Source organism: Tachysurus vachellii, chromosome 25, assembly GCF_030014155.1.
Source record: "Tachysurus vachellii isolate PV-2020 chromosome 25, HZAU_Pvac_v1, whole genome shotgun sequence".
NCBI classification, from domain to species: Eukaryota; Metazoa; Chordata; class Actinopteri; order Siluriformes; family Bagridae; genus Tachysurus; species Tachysurus vachellii.
This window is the reverse complement of record NC_083484.1, coordinates 16,819,078-16,844,077: the sequence shown is the minus strand read 5'-3', so window position 1 is coordinate 16,844,077 and position 25,000 is coordinate 16,819,078. Positions and strand designations below refer to the sequence as shown.

General features: G+C 40.7%; 4 protein-coding genes across 6 annotated transcripts in view; 3 read left to right on the top strand and 1 right to left on the bottom strand.

Moving 5' to 3' along the window:
* Positions 1–176, top strand: part of cmtm7 (CKLF-like MARVEL transmembrane domain containing 7) — a 4,415-nt gene extending 4,239 nt beyond the window's left edge. The window contains exon 5 of the mRNA XM_060862108.1: positions 1–176. This exon is cut by the window's left edge and continues 512 nt beyond it. The gene's annotated coding sequence lies outside the window, so the exon portion shown is untranslated.
* Positions 177–3,084: 2,908 nt separating this feature from the next.
* On the bottom strand, positions 3,085–7,163 carry LOC132840294 (uncharacterized). Of its 2 annotated transcripts, XM_060861839.1 has the most exons (9): positions 7,013–7,163; positions 5,801–6,011; positions 5,355–5,516; positions 5,138–5,225; positions 4,838–4,993; positions 4,379–4,582; positions 4,027–4,198; positions 3,843–3,922; positions 3,085–3,548 (listed from the first exon to the last, which is right to left on the bottom strand). In XM_060861839.1, exons 1-9 carry the CDS (start codon positions 7,119–7,121, stop codon positions 3,252–3,254), a joined length of 1,479 nt encoding a protein of 492 aa, XP_060717822.1. In that variant the 5' UTR covers positions 7,122–7,163; the 3' UTR covers positions 3,085–3,251. The 2 variants fall into 2 exon arrangements, with proteins under 2 accessions (XP_060717822.1, XP_060717823.1); XM_060861840.1 differs by lacking the exon at positions 4,838–4,993.
* A 1,793-nt stretch (positions 7,164–8,956) lies between these two features.
* cmtm6 (CKLF-like MARVEL transmembrane domain containing 6) lies at positions 8,957–19,704 on the top strand. Of its 2 annotated transcripts, none has more exons than XM_060861506.1 (5): positions 8,957–9,127; positions 10,035–10,176; positions 14,235–14,411; positions 16,414–16,512; positions 16,879–19,704. In XM_060861506.1, exons 2-5 carry the CDS (start codon positions 10,048–10,050, stop codon positions 17,035–17,037), a joined length of 564 nt encoding a protein of 187 aa, XP_060717489.1. In that variant the 5' UTR covers positions 8,957–9,127; positions 10,035–10,047; the 3' UTR covers positions 17,038–19,704. The 2 variants fall into 2 exon arrangements, with proteins under 2 accessions (XP_060717489.1, XP_060717491.1); XM_060861508.1 differs by lacking the exon at positions 8,957–9,127 and adding an exon at positions 9,250–9,391.
* A 1,498-nt stretch (positions 19,705–21,202) lies between these two features.
* The window catches only part of cpne4a (copine IVa), a 40,141-nt gene continuing 36,343 nt past the window's right edge, over positions 21,203–25,000 (top strand). The window contains exon 1 of the mRNA XM_060861440.1: positions 21,203–21,406. The gene's annotated coding sequence lies outside the window, so the exon portion shown is untranslated. The remainder of the gene's footprint in view (positions 21,407–25,000) is intronic.

Genomic DNA, 25,000 nt, shown 5'->3' with positions numbered 1-25,000 from the left:
TCACTGCAGCTTTGAGGTGGGATTCAACAAAGAATGAACCTTTTTTTTTATACCATTAAAAGTTTTTATGTATTTTTTTATTGAGCCGATGAGAAAGCTTTGTGTACATTTGGAGGAATTCATCCCAATCCTAAGTTACAGTATAAAAGTTATAATAAATATGGATCTGTCCAAAATGTCTTGTGTTTATGGTGTTTTTAAACCGTTAAATAAATCATGTGCACCTTGTCTGCCCTGCATTCACATACTGAAACATGATATTAGATTATATGAAGCAACACCGCCTAATATCTTCTTATAAGAAAAACCCACTGCAGTGATGAATCTCACACTTTTACTATTGCACAACAGTCTAGTGTTTAATGCCTCGTTTGAACGCTGCTTTAGACTCTGTTTAAAGGTTAGATTTCTCTGAGGGTTAAACATAAAAGATGAATCTGCCTGACCATGTTTTAGTCTGTCGTGTAGTCACAGGGTGGGATCAACAACAGCCAGAAAAGTCCACAGGAAGAGCACGGCAGAAGAAAGGAAACTGCAGCTGGTGTTAAAGGTGTACAGTGCCAGAAAATGCTAATGAATCCTCACTAGTGTTCAGTCTTCAGACCTGTTAGTGTTTTTCTGCTGGAAAGATTCCTCACAGGACTCCTCTGCTTCCTGTGTACGAATTATAGGCATGATGCTTTGCCTAGAGAGATCCAGATTCGTTTCATGCGAATCGATGTACATGAATCAAACCTGCACAACTGTAAACTACAAACAGTTTATCATGTCATTCTGTGTGCTCATGTGTGTCTCAGGACATGTGATTGTTAATCTTTCTAACATCTGTGTTAAATTTTAAATCACACATGACACCGACACATGATAAGCAAATGATTTACTTGTTGATCATTTTCAGTGATATCTTGCAATGACTATCAATGACTAATTTTAGTAACATGATGGTGTACCGTTTCAGATCAGCGCTAGGGGTCGCTGTTGTACTAAGGAATTCTCTAACATTCCATATCTTCCAGTGTATATAAAATTAAATCATTAATTAACTAAATTATTTACTAAATTGATATAAAAACCCAGTAATTTGGCACTATTAAATATTATACTACAATTACTATTATTGTAATACTATATATACTACTACTAATAATATTATCTATGTATATGTGTATGTATTTAATTACGCCTTTTTAAGTGTTTACATTGAATAATTCCTGCGTGTGTTTTTATTTCATTTATTATTTTTTCTATTTCTTCACGATGTAATTTCACTTTCAGTTTTAATATCCATCCGACAGACTGGACCTGGTTAAAAACTTCCTCTTGGGACACTTTCTCATGGTGTCTCACTTTCCACTTTGAGTAAATGTGACATTCACTTTTTAAAGTAGCAGCAGACTTCAAGGTCATTACACACAGAAAAATCAAGGTACAGTAAAGTACCTAAAAGAGTACAAATGCTTTGTCGCCCCAGCTGTACCCTAGCAGGGTACAGAAATGTACCTCTGAACACTGGTACATTTTTGTACCTTCTTGTTTGTACCTCTAAAAGAACAATTTTGCACCCCTAGTGATAGAAATGTACCTTTATTAGGGCCTGAGCACCGAATGGTGCGAAGCCCTATTGTTTTACCTCAGGAGTATTATTTTTTATTTATTTTTTTCCCCCCACACATTGGCCAATTGGGGTCCCTTAACATGCTCGAAAACTCTTGATATTTGACACACACGTCAGAGTCGCGCGACACTAGGATTGGACAAAGGTTGGAATACAGGCGTGACAGGGGGGCTCTGTAGCGCCCCCTGTAATGCAAAAACAAACATTGGTGCACAGATCGGGCAATTATGTACGTACATGTACGAGAGTTGGTACACATATAGATCTCATCGACCCGAACAACTTTCGCGCTCTAAACTATGAGCTCCGCCCAACAGGAAGTCGGCCATTTTGGATTGTTTTATAAGTGCATGTGGTGAACTTTTAAATACTCCTCCTAGGGAATTCATGCGATTGACATCAAACGTTGTGAACATGATGCCAAGACATTGCACTTGCTAAATTGCGAAGGGATTTTTGATATCTCGAACGGTGCTGCCATGGCGAGGCGACAAAGTTATGGCGAATTCAGAGAAACAGGAAGTGTCTAATATCTAAAGCAAAAAATGTCTTATTGTGATGACACGCGGTGTGTATGTTCGGCCAAGGATTCCGATCGCATCGATGTGCTTATTGTGAATCTCGGACATAGCGCCACCAACAGGCCCCAGGAAGTGTGTCAGTCACAAAGGTGGATTTTTTGACAGCTGCATGCGGTAAACTTTTAAATACTCCTCCTAGGGGATTCATGCAATTGAGACCAGACTTGGCCACCATGACGCAGAGATACTGGAGATGCGAAATTGCGAACGGATTTTTGATATCTCAAACACTGTTGCCATGGCATCGTGTCAAAGTTTACTTTTATTTCAGGCATATTTAAGGCTTTTGGCGTGCTTAGATTAACTTGAAATTTGACACATACATCACATTTGTCGGCTGTTAAGTGTGGACAAAAAGGTCAGACAAAGGTGTGTCTCTTAAGTGGCTCACTAGCGCCCCCATTTGTCTAAAATGTGGGGTTTCATTTACCTACAGTCCCCAAATGGGTCAGTAACAACATAAAATAGTCCGCTGATATTTACCCACTTGATGCACTTGCCCACCGTGCATTGTTTTCTGGAAGGCACCGTATAGCGATGAACAAACGTGCGAAGGCCCGTCATCGCTGCTTGCAGCTATATTGTTATGGTTTAAAATTACATCCTGGTATTCTCCCAGGGCCCTTCACTAATATCCAGCTGAACTGATTTGTCCTATTAAAGAAAAAATAAAAAAATAGAAAGGACACTTGCATGGATGGGGGGGAAGACTCAATTCCAATTCCTTCAGGGTCATTAGGCTTTGAGCATTTTGTTACCGGTTTAAATACAAAACAGGCAATGCATTTTCACATTTTTTTTTAATCACAAAAATAACAAATTTGAGTATTAAAGTACAGACCATTCTCAATTCAGTTTTATAACTAATACTGGATATTCTGTTCCACACATTAACATAGTGCATGTTTTACAAGCATTTAAACAAAATGTATACTATCGGTGATATTAAAATTTGATTGATGCGCATGAACGATTCCAACATGTTGGATTAATTTAACGAGACTGAATGTCCTCCGTGTGCACTTTGGGCAATGGTACATTTGAGGCATGAGGATTTAATATAAAAGGTTTATCATCCTTAGTAAAGTGACTGGCAGTGGCTTATCTCCTTCCTCCACGATGTTGACAATGCTCCTCTGAAGAAAAGTGAGTGTGTTCTTCAGGTGTGGTGGATATGTGATGTTAAAAGTAAAATACATACAGAAGGCAGTCATGAAGTCCTCGTCTAGGCTGGTGCACTGGCACACAACCATGCCATCTACCTTCACCACGCTGTACCCTCTTCCAATGATTGCCATCTTCCAATCATTCTCCATCAGTTGAATGGTTGGAAAGGGGGTAGCAGGGTCCTCCTACATAAGAGAAAACAAAAAGAAAACATTTTCAAATGTAAATAAACAAGTCAGTCATTTTAGCCTTTTATTATATTTTAAAAATTCCTTGTATATATTGTAGATGGTTTTACAGGTAACATTTACTCTAGAATTTTCATACCAAAGCTGGCGACAACTTAAAAAAAAAAAAAAAAAAGGTTATGGCAAAAATGAAGCACATCTACCGGAGACAGAAATCCAAGCTATTGTTTTCTGTTATTGTACTAACATGAGATCCACCAGCCAGCATTGCAGGATAATTCAGAAGCCTACCTCTTTCATAGTAATGTAGTGTTCAATCTTTTCTCTGAAGATGAATGGCAAGAAGATAAGCCCAGCCCTTAAGTCAATATCTGCAATGTGGAAAAATATCCTCCTTTCTCAATCACATATTTTGCGATGTGGTAAAGCAAATGACATATATTCTGAGTTTCACTAGCAAAGTGACTGTCTCTACCTGGTAGATCTTCAGCCATGGCATCCTGTCTTGTTTCAGTGTACTGTTTTGCTAGGGGGGATTTTGCTGTGGCAAGTTTCAGCATATTTGACAGAACTCTAGCAAAGCCATCTCTGAAGCGATGACAGAAGCTGCTTGGTGAGGGATGGATTCGGTCAATCTCATCAAAAAACTGTAGAATGTGAAGACATGATTAACATTCAGTGCATCACTGAAAGCAAATTTATTTTAATTAAATGTTTTATTTAATTAAATGTTTATTTTCTGTGACAGCAATCAACATGTCTGCAATTTCACAATTTCCAAAATCGTAACTGCATCCCTGTATCATTCAGATGTTTTCAAAACTCACTCCATTAGGCGTTCTTAAGTATGGGTACTTTTTGACTACATCCTCCACAGACATTCCTTCCATGATTTCTCGACGTCTCCAGGAGAATGTTCGTGCCATGCGGTCTTTGACAGTCGAGATGTCTGGATGTTTCTTCTGATACTCACTTTGTAGAACGTTCACATGGGCCTCAACAGACGTTGAATCCTCCCCAACACAAGTTTCCTTTGTCAGAACAACAAACAGAGAATGCTTAAACTGTGACAGATAATGGCAGCGACAGATTTGTGGAAAGTGAATCCGGACCCTAATGTTCAGTCAGTGAAAGAGTTAGGTGTATGCAAAAATATTTAAATGTCTGTAATATCTGCCTTACATTGTCCTGCACTAAGTGAAATGTAAAAGTGATTAAAAGTAAATATAAAAAAAAGAAACATGGAAAATTAGATATGCATATGGCAGTGGGCTTGCATATGCTACCCTAGCTGGCTTTCGACACAAGCTCGCAGATGCACTGGTGGATCTGGACTGCTTTGTATGGCCAAACTTCTCCTTCAGCTTTCTTACTTCACTGTCTCTGACAAGTGGTGCACGTTCTGCTTTAAATTTTCGCTTTAAAGACATGTGCCAGGTGTGCTAGTAAAAAAACCCCCAAAAAAACAACAAAACAAAACAAAAAAAAACCATTTGACTATTTGGCATATTCCAGCAAGTAAATATACAATTATCTTGTACAATTATGTAGACAAAGATAAATGGCTTAAAAACAATGCAACTTACATAGCCATTTCCCTCCTTATCCCTCAGGAAAGGGTATTTCACCATCAGTGCCTTGGCAACTTGAATATACTCTGCATTAGTTGGATACCTAGTACAAAGGCAGAAAAAAACTCTAAATCTCTTGGTTGTGTCTAACAGTCTTCATAGATTGTGAATTGATCTTAAGTAGTACAGTAGTAAATAGTAGTAGCAAATATGTTATAATGGTTATACTTACAAAGTGTATTCTGCCATCATTTCATACAGCATTCTTATTATTTTGTTGCGTACTTTTGGCACTGTGTGACATGGTTCCTTGATGTCAAGTCTCGCCTGGACATCTTTGGGAAAGGTTGGAATGACAGTCACAATAGATAGTCCCCTGTGAGCTGCTTCAGCACTGCAATACAAAATTACATCAGTAACCAATTGAGGGTTGATCCTATTGCATACAAGAAAAAACACACAGACTCTTATCTAAAAAGCCTTTATTGTAGGGCAGTGTTACATACCATATTATTACATCAGTGTTTCCTTTTTATGGGCTATTGAACTAAAAACATTTATGAAATAATCAGACAATATCTAGTCTTTTTTCACCGTTTTTCAAAATAATGTTAAAATTGATAAAATTTTATGTTGAACACATTTACCAAAACGGCATCGTAAAAATTCTGCCCTTACCTTGGATCAGTGGAAGGATGAGGCTGGAGATCTGCCGTAGACTGAGCGACTTTAACTGGTACTGGCTCCAATACAACAATGGTCTCATTCTCCTTGTAATGGCGTACAAACTGTTGAAATTTTAGTTGCTTTTTGAAGGAACCATCAAACAGGTAGCCAACCATGGCTTCAGTGAGTCCACAATCCACTGTTTCTCCATCTACGTCATTTTCTGATCACACAGAAAATTACAACAGTTATAGACGAATAACTGTAAAACACAGACAGACTTGAGTGCGATCAAATGTGTGGAAAATGATAATCATCGGAGAATTAGTTAACTCCATGAACACCTAAACGAAGATAAGCCAAAGACGGTGCCAGTGTAGCTATTACTTATAAAAAACCAATCCCTGACTAATGAAGTCATCATTCACTGCAGTTGCCACTGAAGCTTCGGCCTCCGGTTGCTATAGAAAGTCAGGGTCCTGAGATGCGCGCTTAATTATGCTGCCTTCAGGTGCTACCAGAAACTTCCTACTACCCACTTTTGAAATCGTGGTTATACGGAACCCCGCACATGACATGCAAGAAAAAAAAAATAAATCGTCCGTACGATTTATTAATTCGTTCCCTCGATTTATGAATCGTGCGCACGTCTTTGCCTACTTGTCATGTCCGTGGCTTCGTATAATTACGAGCTCATCACATTCAAATTTTAACTTGAGAGTGTGTTCATGACCAATAGTATTTAACTAGTTACTAATATTTACCCTAATTCCGAAAGCACGTGAAGGCAACATAAAAACGCTGAGCTCTTGTGCAAGAGGCTGCAAAAGACGCAAGACGTGATAGTCTACCTGAAAAAAATCTAAACGCTGTTTGAGCATAAGAATCAACATTTATAGGATAGGTTATGCAAGTTTTCGTTGTAAAATCGGAAAAAAATGCTTAATTTGAGCAGATTTCGATATTTTCCTCAGCAGACGGCGCGAAGCGGGAAAAATGGGTTGCGCTGCCCAATTCTGGGGCTAAATGGCGATGTTAAGTGGAAGCATTTTACATGGCTTACTTGACTAAATGATCTAAATAACTGTGTGTAACCCAACTAGCAACAAGCCATAACGTGCTTAGTGTAGTTACCGATAGTTTAAGATTTGCTTGTAAAGGTTATTGATAGCTAACACTAGCATGCTATGAACAGAAAAAAAAAATCAATATTCGGTTACTTACCCCTGAATTTCCTTGCCTCTTCTTCGTTAATCTGTATTCCAGCTTCAATTATTTTCAGGATTAGTTCATCCGTGGAAAAACTCGACAGGGATGGACAATTAACCGACATTTTCGCTCATTTCACGCACTCCTATTGCAAGTGAGAAAGAAAGTGAACTCACTGTGCAACGCGCAAAGAAGATCTCCAGCCTTCTGAATAGACGAGCCAATGGCTTTTAAATTATGATTTTGTGATCTCTGATTTGCTGCATAATGTACCTTAAGCTTGATAAAAGTACAATTATGTACCCTTTGCTGTCAGAACTAATTTTGTACCTTTAAATTAAAACAAAGGTTCACAGTTGTCACCTTAAGGACCATTTCCTGTACCTTACAGGGTACTTTCATGGCAAATGTACCTTTAGGTACAGAAACGATACCCCTATTTTTCTGTGTGTAGAACAGTAACGAGACCTCAGGCCTCTGATTCCTGTGTGGAAAATATTAACAAGAAGAAATACAGATGTTGGATTAAATACAGTAATCAGAATGTTTACTCTGTTTTAAGATTGAAAACAAGATACAAACTTTTATGTGTTCTCTAGTTTTAAATTTCTTTATATTTTTAAACATTGATTAGTTTGGATCCTTTGTTTGAACTTTTATTAACATCTGTATAATTCTCTTTACAGACTGATGACAGAATGCATTGTAATTTCACTGATTTGAACGTAACTAATCCCCAAGTTTTACATTAATCACATGTTATCATTTTAATATTTTAATTCAATTTTAAATTAGTTTTTAGGACCGTTTTAAACATTTGAATTAGGAGAAAAGACTTTTTTCTTAATGAAGCCTCAGTTTTTACTGTTAAAGTGAACAAGCTGCACTTTATGTTCACGGGCAAATGAGTGTAATTCATCCCCCTGGTTTAACATGTAATCACAAGTTAAATGATTAGAATTTGTGTCTCATATTTTGAAGATTTTAGTTTGCTTCTCTATTTTATATTTTAAAGACAAAATCACTTTGTGTTATTGTTGTAGATTTAAGTCATTATTTAATCTTCTTGTTTTATGTTTAAGGGAAAAAATTTTCAGCTTTTACAAGACTTTGCTAGTTAATAATAATAATAATAATAATAATAATAATAATAATAATAATAATAATAATATTATATTTTAAAATTCTACAACTGTACTTTATTTTTGTCGTCTGGTGTTACATTTTAAGCTTGAGGACACATTGCGTTTATTTTAAGGACATTTCTTTATTTATTCATCTCCTCAGTTCAGATTCGAGTACAAATGAACATTGTTTAGTCAGAGAGCATAAAGCTTAAAAAAACCTGCATGATGAAGTGAACATTTTAGACAAAGTTGAGGGTAAATAAAGCCGCACGAAAGTAAACAATATTAACCACACCTTTATTTACAGAATGTGTGTGTGTGAGTGTGTGTGTGAGAGAGAGATTGTGTGTGTGTGTGTGTGTGTGTGTGAGAGAGAGAGAGAGAGAGAGAGAGAGAGAGAGAGAGAGAGAGTGTGTGTGAGAGTGAGAGAGAGGGAGAGAGAGAGAGTGTGTGTGTGTGTGTGTGTATGTGTGTGAGAGAGAGAGAGTGTGTGTGTGTGAGAGAGAGAGAGTGAGAGAGTGTGTGTGTGAGAGAGAGAGAGAGAGTGTGTGTGTGAGAGAGAGTGTGTGAGAGAGAGAGAGAGAGAGAGAGAGTGTGTGTGTTAGAGAGAGAGAGAGAGAGAGAGAGAGAGAGAGAGAGAGAGTGTGTGTGTGTGTGTGAGAGAGAGAGCGAGAGAGCGTGTGTGTGAGAGAGAGTGTGTTAGAGAGAGAGAGAGAGAGAGAGAGAGAGAGTGTGTGTGTTAGAGAGAGAGAGAGAGAGAGAGAGAGAGAGAGAGAGAGAGAGAGAGAGAGAGTGTGTGTGTGTGTGTGAGAGAGAGAGCGAGAGAGCGTGTGTGTGTGTGTGTGTGAGTGAGTGAGTGTGTGAAGGAGATCCCCGTCTGGGAGGGAAAACTTCTCCATTCTTTACGGTAAACATTAGACACGGAAGCAGTCCGAGAGTCTGTGAGTGAGAGAGAGAGAAAGAGAGAGAGAGAGAAAAAGAAGAAGAGAGACAAAAAGAAAAGGTAAATATTTAATCATCTTTACACTCGTCACGTTCTGCAACTTATAAAAATCTTATAACCCCATATTTCCTGCGCGTGCTTTGTTTTGTAGGCGCGTGCGCTTTACTTTCACTTCCGGTTTGTTTTGTGTTGTCTCGTGGCGTTTTGTTTGTCTGCTGTTATTGAACCTGTTTATATTTACAGTTTGTGTACGTTCACTTTTTGTTTAGACACTTTAACTTCATTTTCACCACGTCTGCTGTCTCCTGTTTGTCACTTAAAAAGGTGTTTTTTTTTGTCTCTTAACGTCGAGCTGAAGTTTGCTGTTACAGACGACACCTAATGACGTCACAATAAACTGTAAAGTCAGTAGTTTAGTGAGTTTTGTAGGTAGTTTAGAGACGAACAACATTGACTCCTTTAGGATCACCAGAGGTCGTGAACTTTTCACTTTTGTTTATTAAACGTCTTTACATCCGAGTCCGATCAGAGCCAATAGTAAAGCAGCTTCTGATCCTGTTGACCAATCACAAGTCAAGATTGTTGTGACGCAATAGTGCTGTTTTTCACGATTTCAGTTCTTTCATGTTTTTTCAGACAGCAGCCGGAATTTGTTCCCATAGTGATGTTCACAAGTGTGCAGTTAGCAAGTATAGTTAAGTTTCTGTGAGTTTATGATTACAATTGTGAGAACACTGTTGCTAGGCGACTGAAATTGTAGTGGTAACTTTAACACACTCGACCTAAAGCTACGATTATTGTGTCCATGGTTTCCACTATACTGAGTTATGTAAAGGTTATATAACAACCCGTAAGCTCAGACATGCTGTGTGTGTAAACACATTTCTTATAAACCTGTTTGTTGCACATTCATCACTGGTGCAGTTTAGTTACAATGCTAAACTAAAAGCTATTTTTTCCCCGTTAGATTTCCAGGAGCGATGGCCACCCAGGAGGCGGTATATAACTCCACTACCACAGCAGAACCAGAAGGAACTTTGAGTCGATGCTTCACTGTACCGAACCCCAACCTGGACTTTATCAGATTTTTTGTAAAAATGGCGGAAGTGGTGAGTTAATGCTTAATGACGTCATGCTTTTTAATGTAAGTTTGCATTTGTGACTATTTAGTGAACAGTGTGTGGTTTGGGCCACACCCACAGCTACACCCACAGCCACACACAGAGCCACACCCACACGCAGAGCCACACCCACAGGCAGAGCCACACGCAGAGCCACACCCACACGCAGAGCCACACCCACACGCAGAGCCACAGCCACATGCAGAACCACACCCACACACAGAGCCACACCCACAGCCACACGCAGAGCCACACCCACAGTGGACAGGTGATGGTGTTAATTTGGCTTGTACAGTGAATAGGCTGTGTGGTTTGTCATGTATCCTAGTCACTTGTATTGTTCCTGTGGTTAGTGTCTATGTAGTGCTGATGTGGAGATGATGGTGTGGTTTGGGACACGGCGTGTGCTCCTGGTATTGTGACAGTACTCATGTAGTCCAGCACATAGTTAGCACACAGATACTGATCTTGGAGCACAGCCTCTGTCCTGCTGCTGATTATTTATTTGGATAAAGTAGGAAACATTTCCTCATTGATGTTTGTCTGTAATGAAGGCCTCATGGTGTGGCCTGTGGAACACAGAGAATTGAGTAATAATCTGTAAACACTTTCTTGATGTTGAGATATTCTGCACTGAGAGCGTCTTGTCCGTTAGCGTGTACGTTTCACGAGCTCCTCCTCCTTCTGTAATCGTTGTTTAATGAAGGTAATAACATTTGGAGATTTGGAGATAATCTGTTCCCTCAGCAGGCACATGGTAATGAGTTTGTTCATCATTTTCCACCCTACATGTGAGGTTCTTCATCACTTCTCCTGAATGGTGGGAAATTTTGCTGTGTTTAAAGTCCTGGTGCGACATCATGAGACCGAGGTCACACCCGGGTGTGGAGGAGTGAATAAGTTCCTGTCCGAACGCCTCCCTCTGCCAGAGACGGTGCATTTCTTCACACCACTTCACTAAGCTATTGATCAGACATTTTCTGTTCCAAGTTTGATGCAGTGGCTTTACAGAGCTTTATTATAAACACTTTATTAAATTATATTATTATTCATGAGACAAACTGATGAATTATTTACATAATTAAATGAGGCTGGGTTACAGAATCAGACTGAACTGCCTGGGTTCGTTTGGCTCGGCTCGGCTCGGGCGACCGGGAGCTGGAAGAACCTGGTGAAGGTTTAACTGCTTCAGCTTCAGGTTTGGAAAGTGACCTTTATATGAACTCTGAAAAGCCCTCACTTCCACACCTCAGGGCTCTTCCACACCTGCCCCTGTCTGTCTGCCGCCTCTGAATCAGGGCTGGTTTTACGATACATATAATGAAACTATCCAAAAAGCATAGAGATGTTGTCTGAGGTGTGTGTAGTGCTGTAAATGATGTGTAGTGATTTCTCCTGGTGTCCCTTTGTTGTTCACTGAAATCTTCAGAACACTCATCATTACTGCAGCACGACGCCTCTGTGCTTCGGCTCAGTTCAGCAGCTCACAAACAACGTCTTCTACATGGGTCTAATCTGAGCTGATCTGATTTAGCATAAAGGCCTGAAGCTCAGTGGGTGGAATCACAGCTGGACTGGGAGCTGATTACAGTGCAGAACAGCTGGAGATTGTGTGAAGAGCAGATCATTGGTGTGGCTTGGAGTCTTGTGAAGTCAATGTGTTAGCAAACTTTCTCAAGAATTTCTCAGTTCTCACTTCTTTATTAGAGCAAAGAGAAAAGGACGAAACACTTCATCTGAATTTGTAGACAGTGACATAAAGTGACTTCCCTTTATGTGTGTGTGTGTGTGTGTGTGTGTGTGTGTGTGTGTGTGTGTGTGTGTGGCCAGAGTACAAACATTAAAAGCACATGATTGAGATATAAGAGTTTGTCTAGGACATTAATAGCTGACGAGTGTTATGACATCACACAGTGTTTTCCAGAATTTTCCGGCCCACAACACACTGCTCCAAACCCCAGCACATGATCATTTACTGTACATGACTCATGTCCACCATCATGTTCTCTGGAATTCATGGCTGCATCCACACAACACAATTATTGTAACTAGTTTGCGTAAAATCAAGACCGGCCAATCAAAAAGCTGCAAAAATCTGAATTTAATGTGACATCGAGTATGAAACTGACACTTGGACCAAAGCCAGTGATCTTTTGCTTTTTACTCAATTTTTCTTTCTGTTTTGGGTGGAGGTCATAAACGTAAATAATAAACGTAAATAATAAACGTAAATAATAAACGTAAACACGACTGAAATCTGTCGTTATTATGAAGTGTGTAAACATAAATATGGAGTTTCTCACTGTTTGGTTTCTGATGATGGAACAGAACTGGAATCAGATAACACTGACTGTGGGGGTGGGTGGGATAACCGGTTTACTGATCACACACACACACACACACACACACACACTTTGGAATTGGTAAGGAATTCCCCTTCACCGTGTGCTTCTCAGGGAAGTTCCTTTGGTATTCTGTTAAATTTTATCCTAAAGTTTTTTACTCAGCGGATTGTGTGTTTTTTTATGTTCCTTTAATCTCAGTAATGATGTTTGATCAGAATTTCTGCGTCTCTTCACCTGAATGCCATATAAATATTCTCTATGCTAAAACATCACCGCTGGTCTAATAAGCAGCGATGCTTCTCGTCCCATAATAACCTGTCCGACTCGCCACCCCTAAGCTCCGCCCCTTTCCTCTTATCTTACAGACTCGCTGTCACTTTCTGTTACAGTAAAACGTTTGTTGATTGTTCAGGAAGTTTGATAACTCACAGCCATTAGGCTACGTTCAGTACAGAGGAAATTTTTATTTGGGAAAAAATATATAGTAATAAACTGTTTGTGAATCTGGGGCCATTTTTTTTAACCATGACAGTTAGGGTAAAGGTGAGAGTTAGGGTTAGAGTTAGAGTTAGTTAACCCTAAAGGTCACTTAAATTCACATCAAGCAGAATAAAAATGAGTGAAATGAAAGCTGCATTTCATCCTGTTACACTGAGCTCTTCTCAACACAGTCACTGATCTTCTGTGATGTTTTGTAAAATAGACTCTGAATAATTTTAGTCATGAAGCTCACAAGATGAAAAAGAAACCGTTAAAACGTGTCTTCTGTGTCGTTAATCTCGGCTGTGTCCCAAACGCTGGAATGAAAACTAACAGGTCAAGTGTGCTGAGAGACGAGCATATGGTTTGGGACGACCTGAAGCTCCTAGATAAAATCACACATTGTGTGTGTTTGTGGGTGGGTGGGTGGGTGTGGCGGGGTGGGTTTGTGTGTGTGTGTGTGTTTGATGCCTAGTGTTTTACATCTGCTTCCGATAAACTCGAAAGTAAAAGTTTGTGCACCCTCTGGAGAAAACAAAGGCAGGAACAGGACACTTACAGCGTGGAGGCTTTTAGCTCCATCTGCTGCTCAGACACTTTGTTAAATAAAGAATAAAACGGGTTTGTTTAAGATTAGAAATCTCTAACGTGAAGAAATAAGACAGACAACAATAAAGAGAAACAAACATTGATCAGATATCACAGAGAAAAAAACATGCTCCATCTGAACAAGCGGGAAAAACTGGAATCGCCAAAGGTTTTTTTTTTTAACACTTAAAGAAACCTGATTGCAGTTGGAGTTGATTTTTAATTATATTTATAACTTTATTTTGAGCTGAACAGGGTTTTGGTGTCAGTAAGAAAAGTCAGAACAGAAAGAGTGTAAATCAGAGCAGAGAGTAAATCATCACACTGAGCAGATAATAGGACATAATATTCATAATAATATTCAACTTACATTTAAGTTCATAGCTGCACAGGACAAGTCGGAAAACCTGCTTTTACTGTGTGTGTGTGTGTGTGAGTGTGTGTGTGTGTGTTAGAGAGAGAGAGAGAACACAAGAATCAAAGAATCAATGTGGATTAAATAATGCACAGGATTTTCAGTACCGTGAGCTGACACCGCCCCCTGCTGGTGTCTGATGAGAAAAGCTCTCACCTGTTTTTGTTTGCACTGTGAATTGTTTCTCATGTTATTTTCCTCTGATTTGTTTTCTCCAGCTCTTGTCCTTCGTGGCATTCATTCTGGAGGAAGTGGTGAGCAGTTGCACTTCCTGCGGCGCACTTTACTTCTTTGAGTTTGTGAGCTGCACAGCCTTCCTCTTCACACTCCTCCTCCTCATCCTCCTCTCTACACCCCTGCACCAGAAAGTCGGCATCAGCTGCTGGCCCAAACTGGTGAGAATTAAGCAGCACATCTTTACCAAAGCTCTGAGTTTATCAGGTTCAGGTTCAGGTTTAAGTTCTGAAGATTAAATAGTGAGGATGAAGAATCTGAAGTTAATTAGCAGCTATAAACACTCATAAACACTATAAACACTTATAAACACTCGTCCCCTCGGTGGTCTCTCTTTATCCTCTGAGAAAATAATCTCAGCTTGTCATGTTAAACAAGTGGAAACTTCACATACACAAACACTTCACATACACAAACACATTTCACCTCACAGAAAACTTCCATCTCAGTGATTTTTTTATATAGTGAAGCGTCTGTGATACGAGTCCCTGCGCAGGAGCTGTTGCTATAGAAACAATAACCGAGTGCATTAATATAAACCTGTGATTTAAATATGAATCAACACCTTTTCTTCTGACCAATCAGGATCCAGGAGTCAGCAGCTCTGTGGTGCAAATGATCTGTGTGTGTGTGTGTATCTGTGCGTGGGTCTGTGTGTGTGTGTGGGTCTGTGTGTGTGGGTCTGTGTGTGTGTGGGTCTGTGTGTGTGTGGGTCTGTGTGTGTGTGGGTCTGTGTGTGTGTGGGTCTGTGTGTGTGGGTCTGTGTGTGTGGGTCTGTGTGTGTGTGTGTGTGTGGGTCTGTGTGTGTGTGTGTGTGTGTGGGTCTGTGTGTGTGTGTGGGTCTGTGTGTGTGTGTGGGTCTGTGTGTGTGTGTGGGTCTGTGTGTGTGTGTGGGTCTGTGTGTGTGTGTGGGTCTGTGTGTGTGTGTGGGTCTGTGTGTGTGTGTGGGTCTGTGTGTGTGCGTGTCTGTCTGTGTGTGTGTGGGTCTGTCTGTGTGTGTGTGGGTCTGTCTGTGTGTGTGTGGGTCTGTCTGTGTGTGTGTGGGTCTGTCTGTGTGTGTGTGGGTCTGTGTGTGTGCGTGTCTGTCTGTGTGTGTGTGGGTCTGTCTGTGTGTGTGTGGGTCTGTCTGTGTGTGTGTGTGGGTCTGTCTGTGTGTGTGTGGGTCTGTGTGTGTGTGTGGGTCTGTGTGTGTGTGGGTCTGTGTGTGTGTGGGTCTGTGTGTGTGTGTGGGTCTGTGTGTGTGTGTGGGTCTGTGTGTGTGTGTGTGTGTGGGTCTGTGTGTGTGTGTGTGTGTGTGTGGGTCTGTGTGTGTGTGTGGGTCTGTGTGTGTGTGTGGGTCTGTGTGTGTGTGTGTGTGTGGGTCTGTGTGTGTGTGTGGGTCTGTGTGTGTGCGTGTCTGTCTGTGTGTGTGCGGGTCTGTCTGTGTGTGTGCGGGTCTGTCTGTGTGTGTGTGGGTCTGTCTGTGTGTGTGTGGGTCTGTCTGTGTGTGTGTGTGGGTCTGTCTGTGTGTGTGTGGGTCTGTCTGTGTGTGTGTGGGTCTGTCTGTGTGTGTGTGGGTCTGTCTGTGTGTGTGTGGGTCTGTCTGTGTGTGTGTGGGTCTGTCTGTGTGTGTGTGGGTCTGTCTGTGTGTGTGTGGGTCTGTCTGTGTGTGTGGGTCTGTCTGTGTGTGTGTGTGGGTCTGTGTGTGTGTGTGGGTCTGTGTGTGTGTGTGGGTCAGCGTGTGTGTGGGTCTGCGTGTGTGTGTGTCTGCGTGTGTTTGTGTGTGTTTGTGTGTGTTTGTGTGTGTCTGTGTGTCTGTGTGTGTGTGTATTTGTGTGTGTCTGTATGTCTGCGTGTGTTTGTGTATCTGTGTGTGTGTCTGCGTGTGTGTCTGCGTGTATCTGTGTATGTGTCTGTGTGTCTGCGTGTGTTTGTGTCTGCATGTGTGTGTCTGTGTGTGTTTGTGTCTGCATGTGTGTGTCTGTGTGTGTGTTTGTGTGTGTCTGCATGTGTTTGTGTGTCTGTGTCTGTGTGTCTGCGTGTGTTTGTGTATCTGTGTATGTGTCTGCGTGTGTCTGCGCGTGTCTGCGTGTGTCTGCGTGTGTGTGTGTGTGTGTGTGTGTGTGTGTGTGTGTGTGTGTGTGTGTGATATTAACTTCCTGTTCCTCCTGTTTTGTCCTGCAGGATTTCGTATACTCAGCTCTGATCAGTGTGTTTTTATTCATCGCCTCCATCACTTTCACAGCGAGTAACAGCGACTCGGAGGTGGAGAGAGCTACTGTGGTAAGCGACGCCGTTCCCTCTCGCATGCGAAAGTGTAACACAACAACGGCTTTAAAACAGATCACCGTTAAACACGTCTATGTTTCAAATTTTTATAAACACTTCACCATCTGCAGTAAAACCTTCACCGTGTCTTCTGTCTCAGTACGTTGTTTTACCAGCTGAATAAATAAATAAATAAATAAATAAATAAAAAATCCATGTAGCAATAATATATAAAATGTTTGAAATGGCGACGGGGAAAAATTTTGTGAACTTAAATCTAAAATCTGGATATTTGTCAGAAGAAAGAAGTCGGTGAAGAGAAACGTTTTACCTGTCGATTTAAATTCAATCTTGTTTCATTTCTTGTTTTTTTTCCTGCAGGCTTTCGGTTTCCTCGCCTGCTTCGCCTTCCTCGTGGATGTGATCATATTCTACAAGATGAAAGGTTTCCCATTTTCCGGTGCGAGTAACGAGCCACCGACGCACGAGGTGGAGAAACTAAATGCCAACGGTGCCAGCGGTGCCAACGGCGCCAACTGATCCTGACTGCCGTTGAGATCCGCCTCATCACGAGTCCTGTTAAACTCACGCCACTGAAAAAATTCTGCGAGTTAAATTTCGAAAGCTTTTTATACGACTTTTTTTCCCCCAAATCGATTCACACGTCATGTATTTTACACGTTCAGAACCGGTGTGTAATATTTATTATGCTTCATTATTTCTTAAACCTTTCAGGTCTTTTCTCGCGACTGTGAAGTTTCCAGAAGTAACATTTCAATGAATTCTAATTTTTATGTAGTGTTTTTTTTAATCTTTTCCCTTGTAGCGTAAGCGTAATAATCTGCATGAGGACATGTAAAGTGACACGCCGCCGATCCGCGCTTCACCCTGCACACGTCAGACGCCCGGTGTAAAGACACGTCTCCTGTTAGAGCAGCGTCACGTGTGTGAGAGCGCTGATGAGTTCGGAGTTTTCTCTCGCTGAGCTTTTTATTTTAGATCGAATGTAAAGACAATTACAGCTTCATCAACCATCATCATCATAATCACATGATCATTTTAGAGCAGGTTCAATACTAAGTCATGGGTTAAATTCCATTCTGTATGCACACAAACACACACACTGTCATCATCATCATCCTCATCCTCAGTGTGAACTCACATGACCTGCCCTGCTTTACTCCACTTTATCACGTTGCCACTTTAATGTTTTTCTCCACAAGAACCCAACGAGGCAAACGTGTTTCTCAGACGCTTTCTAGACCCATTTTAATCTGAAGGAACCGTTTTCCAAGCCGCCCCTTTAATCAGCACAGCAGTGTGTTTTGTAACGGTGTTAGACTTCTGAACGCAGTGTATGGGATTTAAAGAGAATGCTGGATGAGTGGATGTGTGTTTGTGCTGCTGAAAATCAGACTGCAGAACCGTGTGCTAGAACCTTCCTGTGTTCACACTAAAGCTTTTTCTCATTTCTATCCAGATTAAATACAAAGTTATAAAAAAGCACCAAACCCAAACAGTTGCCTGGATTCACTCCTCTGATCGATCGCCTCGGGTCTGACCCAAAGAAACGCCGCCTGTCGTGTTGTGTATTTCTCTTCGTAGTTCTGTACTGAAGTGTTTAAAATGTAGGTACAATGTTAGTACAAAAATCTGCACTCATTAGTTTAATGTCTGGGTTTGGATTAAAGAGGAGGAAGTAAAGTGGGAGACCTGGCGAGTGTGGGATCTGTCAGAGGAACCGCATCAAAGCTAATTTGTATTAAATCTGGAAAAATATTCTGTTATGAAATGTTGTTAACGTTGCTGGTGTGATGGAGAATTGACATCATTACTAGCGACCTTTTATTCCGCCTGATATCAGTGTGTCGTTTCGTTAACTTTATTTCTACACAATTGTGTGTGTTATTGTTTTTTCTACAGAATAATTTAGGCACAATGTGTTTGTGTCTGTTCACTTGACATCTTTTTAAATCGTTCTTTCCTGTGTTGGTGGTTAGCGTGAGTGTGTTCATCTCTGATCAGGAGCGTACATGTGTTTTTATTCCTTATTGATACGATGCCTATAGTGAAGTGCGTCCTTCCACTTTCTCTCAGAGTTGCAGAAGATTCGGTTCTGTTTTCATTTCTGATGGAATTTAATCACGTGTGTTTTTATACTGAGAGAAAATGTGGAAAGTGATTCGGTTTTCAGTGGATGTGTGTGTGTGTCTGTTTGTGTGTGTTTGTGTGTGTGTTTGTCTGTGTGTGTTTGTCTGTGTGTGTGTTTGTCTGTGTGTGTTTGTCTGTGTGTGTGTTTGTCTGTGTGTGTGTGTCTGTCTGTATGTCTGTCTGTGTGTGAGTGTGTTTGTCTGTGTGTGTGTGTGTGTGTTTGTGTGTGTCTGTGTGTGTGTGTGTGTGTGTGTGTGTGTCTGTGTGTGTGTGTGTCTGTGTGTGTGTGTGTGTGTGTCTGTGTGTGTGTGTGTCTGTGTGTGTGTGTGTCTGTGTGTGTGTGTGTGTGTGTGTGTGTGTTTGTCTGTGTGTGTGTTTGTCTGTGTGTGTCTGTGTGTGTGTGTGTCTGTGTGTGTGTTTGTCTGTGTGTGTGTTTGTCTGTGTGTGTGTGTCTGTGTGTGTGTGTGTCTGTGTGTGTGTGTCTGTGTGTGTGTGTGTCTGTGTGTGTGTGTGTCTGTGTGTGTGTGTGTCTGTGTGTGTGTGTGTCTGTGTGTGTGTGTGTCTGTGTGTGTGTTTGTCTGTGTGTGTGTTTGTCTGTGTGTGTGTGTGTGTGTGTGTGTGTGTGTGTAAGCTTGTTAAATGCCCGACCTCACAAACGGACTGCAGTGCTGTCAGTAAACATTCCCCTTGCACAAGCACCTTTCAGTAATTTCCAAACTAGTGCTAATTAATTATTCATATATTACTCATGATATTAATTGAAATGACTGTATTAAACTGTGCATAACAAGCTTCGATGTCTCTTAACGTGTTATTAACGATTCTCATTAACACTGCACTCAGTAACACACCTTTTGTATTTCTTTGTTTTTTTTCCATCACCAAAGATCTTTAAGTTTAAAGCGAATGACTCTCACTCATTTACACCAGCACACAAATTAATTCCACTTATTAATCCTGGTCTTAGTGTGTGAACGTTAAACCTGTGTATGTTTCCTGAATTCCTTTTTTTAAAGACAATCTTACAATAAACCCTGAGGGAGCGCACACACACCATCCTGTGTCTGAGTCCTTTCTTTTAATTAAACATCAGTACTAATAATAGCAGCTAAATAAATATTCTACATAGTAGGTAATACATCAGTTTGAACCTAAATTGCTTCATGGTGTTTTTTATCTAAAAAAAGAGAAGTGAATTCTCTTTCTGAGTGTTTTCTAGTCACACGAGCTTATTTTTAGTAAACAGTTTGCATATAAAACCGTTTACTGTTTACAGTTAACACAGAAAAAAGCTCAGCCACGTGCAGTAGAATGTAGATGAATATTAATAATGACAGCAGTTCTGGACTCTGATTGGCCATCAGGTGTTGATTCTCTCTTGTTCACAAGGACGTGCACAGAAGATAATAAAATAAGAAATAAAAATAAGAAATAAAATCTTTGGCATAATGAAGTTTTTTTAAGGACAAATTTGTTTATTTAACATTAAGCAGTTTCAGTGCTTTTTTTTTTTTTGCTAAGAGAAAGTATTTGTTGGTACCAAGCTGTGGGAAAAGAGACGGCTGTGAGCTGTAATGTAAATCATACGCCATTAAATGTCTATGACCGGATAATAAGTATTTTTTATAGTAATTTGTTATAGTGTAATAATCATCTGTAAGCTGATCTGTAGTACGACCATCTAACGTATGCATAGTGTTGCATCACACCAACGTGTTGATTATTTTCCTAAAACAACACGTCCTGAGTCACGTTTTATTCCTCATGTACTTTTACAAACACTCACTCACTCACTCACTCACTCACTCACTCACTCACTCACTCAATCATTCATCTTCTACCGCTTATCTGAACTACCTTGGGTCACGGGGAGCCTGTGCCTATCTCAGGCGTCAACGGGCATCAAGGCAGGATACACCCTGGACGGAGTGCCAACCCATCACAGGGCACACACACACACACTCTCATTCACTCACACACTCACACACTACGGACAATTTTCCAGAGATGCCAATCAACCTACCATGCATGTCTTTGGACCGGGGGAGGAAACCGGAGTACCCGGAGGAAACCCCCGAGGCACGGGGAGAACATGCAAACTCCACACACACAAGGTGGAGACGAGAATCGAACCCACAACCCTGGAGGTGTGAGGCCAACGTGCTAAACACTAAGCCACCGTGCCCCCCCCCCCCCCCTTTACAAACATAATTTGTATATTTGCATACATAACAGTAATTTTGATGGAAACATTTAAGCCAGTACACAATTTTGTGATGGAAAGCGTCAAAGATGTCAATAGATTGGAATATCTTTCCCTCCTGCACAGTTTAGGAGCCCTGAGTTCCTCTTGGGTTCTCTGTCTACTCAGGATGTTTGGACATGAATCGGTTATAAGCGTTTCCTGTGTGTGACCGCTAGATGTCGCTGCTTCTCAGGTAAAATCATCATCTTCAGCAGCAGCAGCAGCAGCATCATCATCATCAGCAGGTTAAAATAAAATCCCGAGCAGTCCTGAGTGTCAGTGTGAAGCTCAGTGTAGAGAGGAGCAGAAACACTGAGTAAAAAGCTCAGCATCATCCAGTCCTCTTTATTCCTCTTTATTCTTTTATTCCTCTTTTATTCTTTTTAGCTTCCTACACGACTGAGATCAGGATGGAGTTTTACTGCTTGCATGGAGAAAACCTTTACACATTCCTCTCTGTTTAATTCCATCATTAAACCCTCAGCTGTTTGGATTTAATCCTTCATCCTTAAGGTGAGTTTTAGCTGTTTTCATTTATATTGAATTTATATTGAATTTATATTCATTTATATTTATTTATATTGACATGTAAACTTTTTAAACCCTGCGAAAAAAATCTATTAATATTTAAATATTTAATTTGCTAAATTAAAAACGTATTTCAGGTGTTAAACAGGTGATGCACACTATTAGTGAGTATGAGTACTCAGTAGTGTGTGATGCCATGTTAGTGCAGTACTTCTGATTAATCAGAACACTAATGTGGGATGCTAGGATGTTTGCGTCCTGAGCGGTTGTCATGGTAACCACTGAAGCTTCTTTAGCTAACTAGCTAGTTTGTTTATTAAAGGGTCATCTAAAGTGCTTTCGAGGCTACTTAAGTCGTTCAAGGCGATTAATGTGACTATTAGAACACTAGTATATATTAACCTGCGTTTCCTCTCATTATTTATTCAGTTATTTTGCCCGGACTGAGGGGCAGAAACCAGTTACACAGATCAATAGGATTTAACACGTGACTCCTGTCTCCTGTCAGTCATTTCAGATGCACACAGAATTATTCTTACAAAAACATAAATAATGCATGTAAAGAGTGACATTTTAAGCCTAAACACGTGGGAATGTTGTACAGTTTTATTTGCTCTTATGCTAAACGACATCTTATGACGATCTGATGGAAACACTAACACACTAAGCCATCCATCCTCCTTACACACGTTTCATACACCTTGATCTACTGGAGCTATAGATTTTGTGTTCCTTCACATTTCTTTTTTGGGGAATGTATGTTTTTAAGGTTGTATATTTGATGACATTATCTTTATTTAGCAGTCTCGTCCGAGTTAAACAGGTTCTGTGTGTGTCTGTAATAAAAGGAGGTAAATCTTATTTATATTATTGTATTAAAATGAGGCGTGTTTTTGTCTGTGCACTTTATAGTGTCTAAAGTTTCTTCTACATCAGTTCAGTTCTACATCCTGTTTCTCAGCTGTTGGGCCTCTAATTAACCTATTTATCTTTTAATAATAATTCCCACTTGTACATAATTTTTATGTCTACAGAGAATCTAAGTGATAATCCATTAGCATGTTAGCACACAGGAAACGAGCTGTTTATTTATACACACATCCTGAGCAGGTTAATTGCTTCACCTTTGGTTTTATTGCTCAGAGACTTGGTCATGTCCTTACCTTTTCTTCTGTTTTTGTAGCCTTCTCTCTCTCTCTCTCTCTCTCTCTCTCTCTCTCTCTCTCTCTCTCTCTCTGTCTCTTTCTCTCTCTCTCTCTCTCTCTCTCTCTCTCTCTCTCTCTCTCTCTCTCTCTATCTCTCTCTCTCTCTGTCTCTTTCTCTCTCTCTCTCTCTCTGTCTCTCTCTCTCTCTCTCTCTCTCTCTCTCTCTCTCTCTCTCTCTCTCTCTCTCTCTCTCTCTCTCTCTCTCTCTCTCTCTCTGTCTCCTTCTCTCTCTCTCTCTCTCTCTCTCTCTCTCTCTCTCTCTCTCTCTCTGTCTCTCTCTCTCTCTCTCTCTCTCTCTCTCTCTCTCTCTCTCTCTCTCTGTCTCTCTCTCTCTCTCTCTCTCTCTCTCTCTCTCTCTCTCTCTCTCTCTCTCTCTCTCTCTCTCTCTCTCTCTCTCTCTGTCTCTCTCTCTCTCTCTCTCTCTCTCTCTCTCTCTCTCTCTCTGTCTCTTTCTCTCTCTCTCTCTCTCTCTCTCTCTCTCTCTCTCTCTCTCTCTCTCTCTCTCTCTCTCTCTCTCTCTCTCTCTCTCTCTCTGTCTCTTTCTTTCTCTCTCTCTGTCTCTTTCTTTCTCTCTGTCTCTCTCTCTGTCTCTATCTATCTATCTATCTATCTATCTATCTATCTATCTATCTATCTATCTATCTATCTATCTATCTATCTATCTCTCTCTCTCTCTCTCTCTCTCTCTCTAACACACACACACACACACACACACACACACGCTATCTGATTGCGGAAGCTTTTGCTATTCATACAGCACAATAAGTACTCTTTAATTATCACACCTCAGAAAGATAACAAGCTGGATGTCTAACATGGAACCTGAGGCCTTATTAGTGTCCCATTGTAATTGTAATAGATCAAATCTGAGTAAACGAGCACACAACTGCAGATTTATGGCTAATGAGACAGCCTGTGAAGTCAACTTCATCTCCTCGTCTCTGACAGTCTGAAACGCCAGATCTGGCATTAATCCCCTTTCTCTTGAGCTCTGGATTGATGTGCAGTGTTTTCTCATAAAACATAAAAAACAGGAGAATATTTGGATGTGTGACATGAAATGTGTTTCTGTATGTTACTGAAAGATATTTTTTTCTCTGCTAATTAAAAAAGAATTAATGTTGAAAATAAGTTGACTCAGTGTCAGTGTCAATAAAGGAGGCGTGGCCTCGGTGTTAGTGTCAGTATAGGGGGTGTTCCCTCGGTGTCAGTGAAGGAGGCGTGGCCTCTGTATCAGTGTCAGTGAAGGGGGTGTGGCCTATGTGTCAGTGACGGAGGCGTGGCCTCTATGTTAGTGTCAGTGAAGGGGGTGTAGCCTCCATGTCAGTGTCAGTAAAGGAGGTGTGGCCTCTGTGTCAGTGAATGAGGCGTTGCCGCTATATCAGTGTCAGAAAAGGAGGCGTGGCCTCAGTGTCAGTGTCCGTGAAGGGGGTTTGGCCTCAATGTCAGTGTCAGCAAAGGAGACGTGGCCTCTGTGTCAGTGTCAGTAAAGGAGGTGTGGCCTTTGTGTCTGTCAGTCTCAGTGAAGGAGGCCTTGTACAGTTAATATACTGAAATAAAGCCAAAACCTTTGAAAGCCTGTGCAATTACTCCATCTCACTGTGACAGATGCATTGTGGGTAAATGAGAGTATTTTCTGTAGCAGTGGATCGTTGTCTCCCTCTTGACATGTGGTGGGAATCCCTCTCTCTCCCTCGGCTCCTACAGACAGGTGGTAGAGCTTCTGAAAGGATTTACAGGAAGTAATTGAGGGATCGACTCGTCTCCCACAATCCTCTCACGTTTCTCCTGCAGAGCCTCATTTTATTCACAGGAAGCTTCTTGTGATGCGTTGAGATGTTGTTCAGCGTCGGTGTCTTTCCTCACTGGCACTCTGATGAAATGACAGTTAATTAGTGTAAAAACACAGCAGTGTGAGAAGCGGCTCATCTTCACGTGTGTGTGCTCTGGCTGTGAGATCGTATTCTAACGTTCTGCTGTTTGAATGATGTGGGTGTGTAGCGTATATATTTTAATGCCCAGTAAACAACTAAAATGTGCCAACTTTGCCCTCGTTAAAAAAATCTATAAATATACAAATTGGAAGCTGCTATGGAAAAGATTTTCAGAAGGTACTGGTGTTAATGAACTGTATAATAAATCTGAGATGTAGTGCTGATGTCTGTATGTGTTGTGTTCTGTTTTTGTAGATTTTATAGTATATGAACTTCCACATGAGTGTGTTTCAGCTTCTGTTACCCACAATACACTGCTCTGTGTGATCCTTTACACTTAAACATGCTATGGTTTTGTTTATGGAGTTTAAATCTTCCTCTAAATGGAAAAAACATGTCAGAGAGAGAGAGAGAGAGAGAGAGAGAGAGAGAGAGAGAGA

Excerpts from the sequence above, each read along its gene's own strand:
- cmtm6 (XM_060861506.1), top strand. The coding sequence starts at position 10,048 with ATGGCCACCCAGGAGGCGGTATATAACTCCACTACCACAGCAGAACCA. Across the intron at positions 10,177-14,234 it reads TTGTAAAAATGGCGGAAGTG|CTCTTGTCCTTCGTGGCATT; the intron begins GTGAGTTAATGC and ends TGTTTTCTCCAG. Across the intron at positions 14,412-16,413 it reads TCAGCTGCTGGCCCAAACTG|GATTTCGTATACTCAGCTCT; the intron begins GTGAGAATTAAG and ends TTTGTCCTGCAG.
- LOC132840294 (XM_060861839.1), bottom strand. The coding sequence starts at position 7,121 with ATGTCGGTTAATTGTCCATCCCTGTCGAGTTTTTCCACGGATGAACTA. Across the intron at positions 6,012-7,012 it reads AGAGGCAAGGAAATTCAGGG|AAAATGACGTAGATGGAGAA; the intron begins GTAAGTAACCGA and ends CTGTGTGATCAG. Across the intron at positions 3,923-4,026 it reads CATGGCTGAAGATCTACCAG|ATATTGACTTAAGGGCTGGG; the intron begins GTAGAGACAGTC and ends TCCACATTGCAG.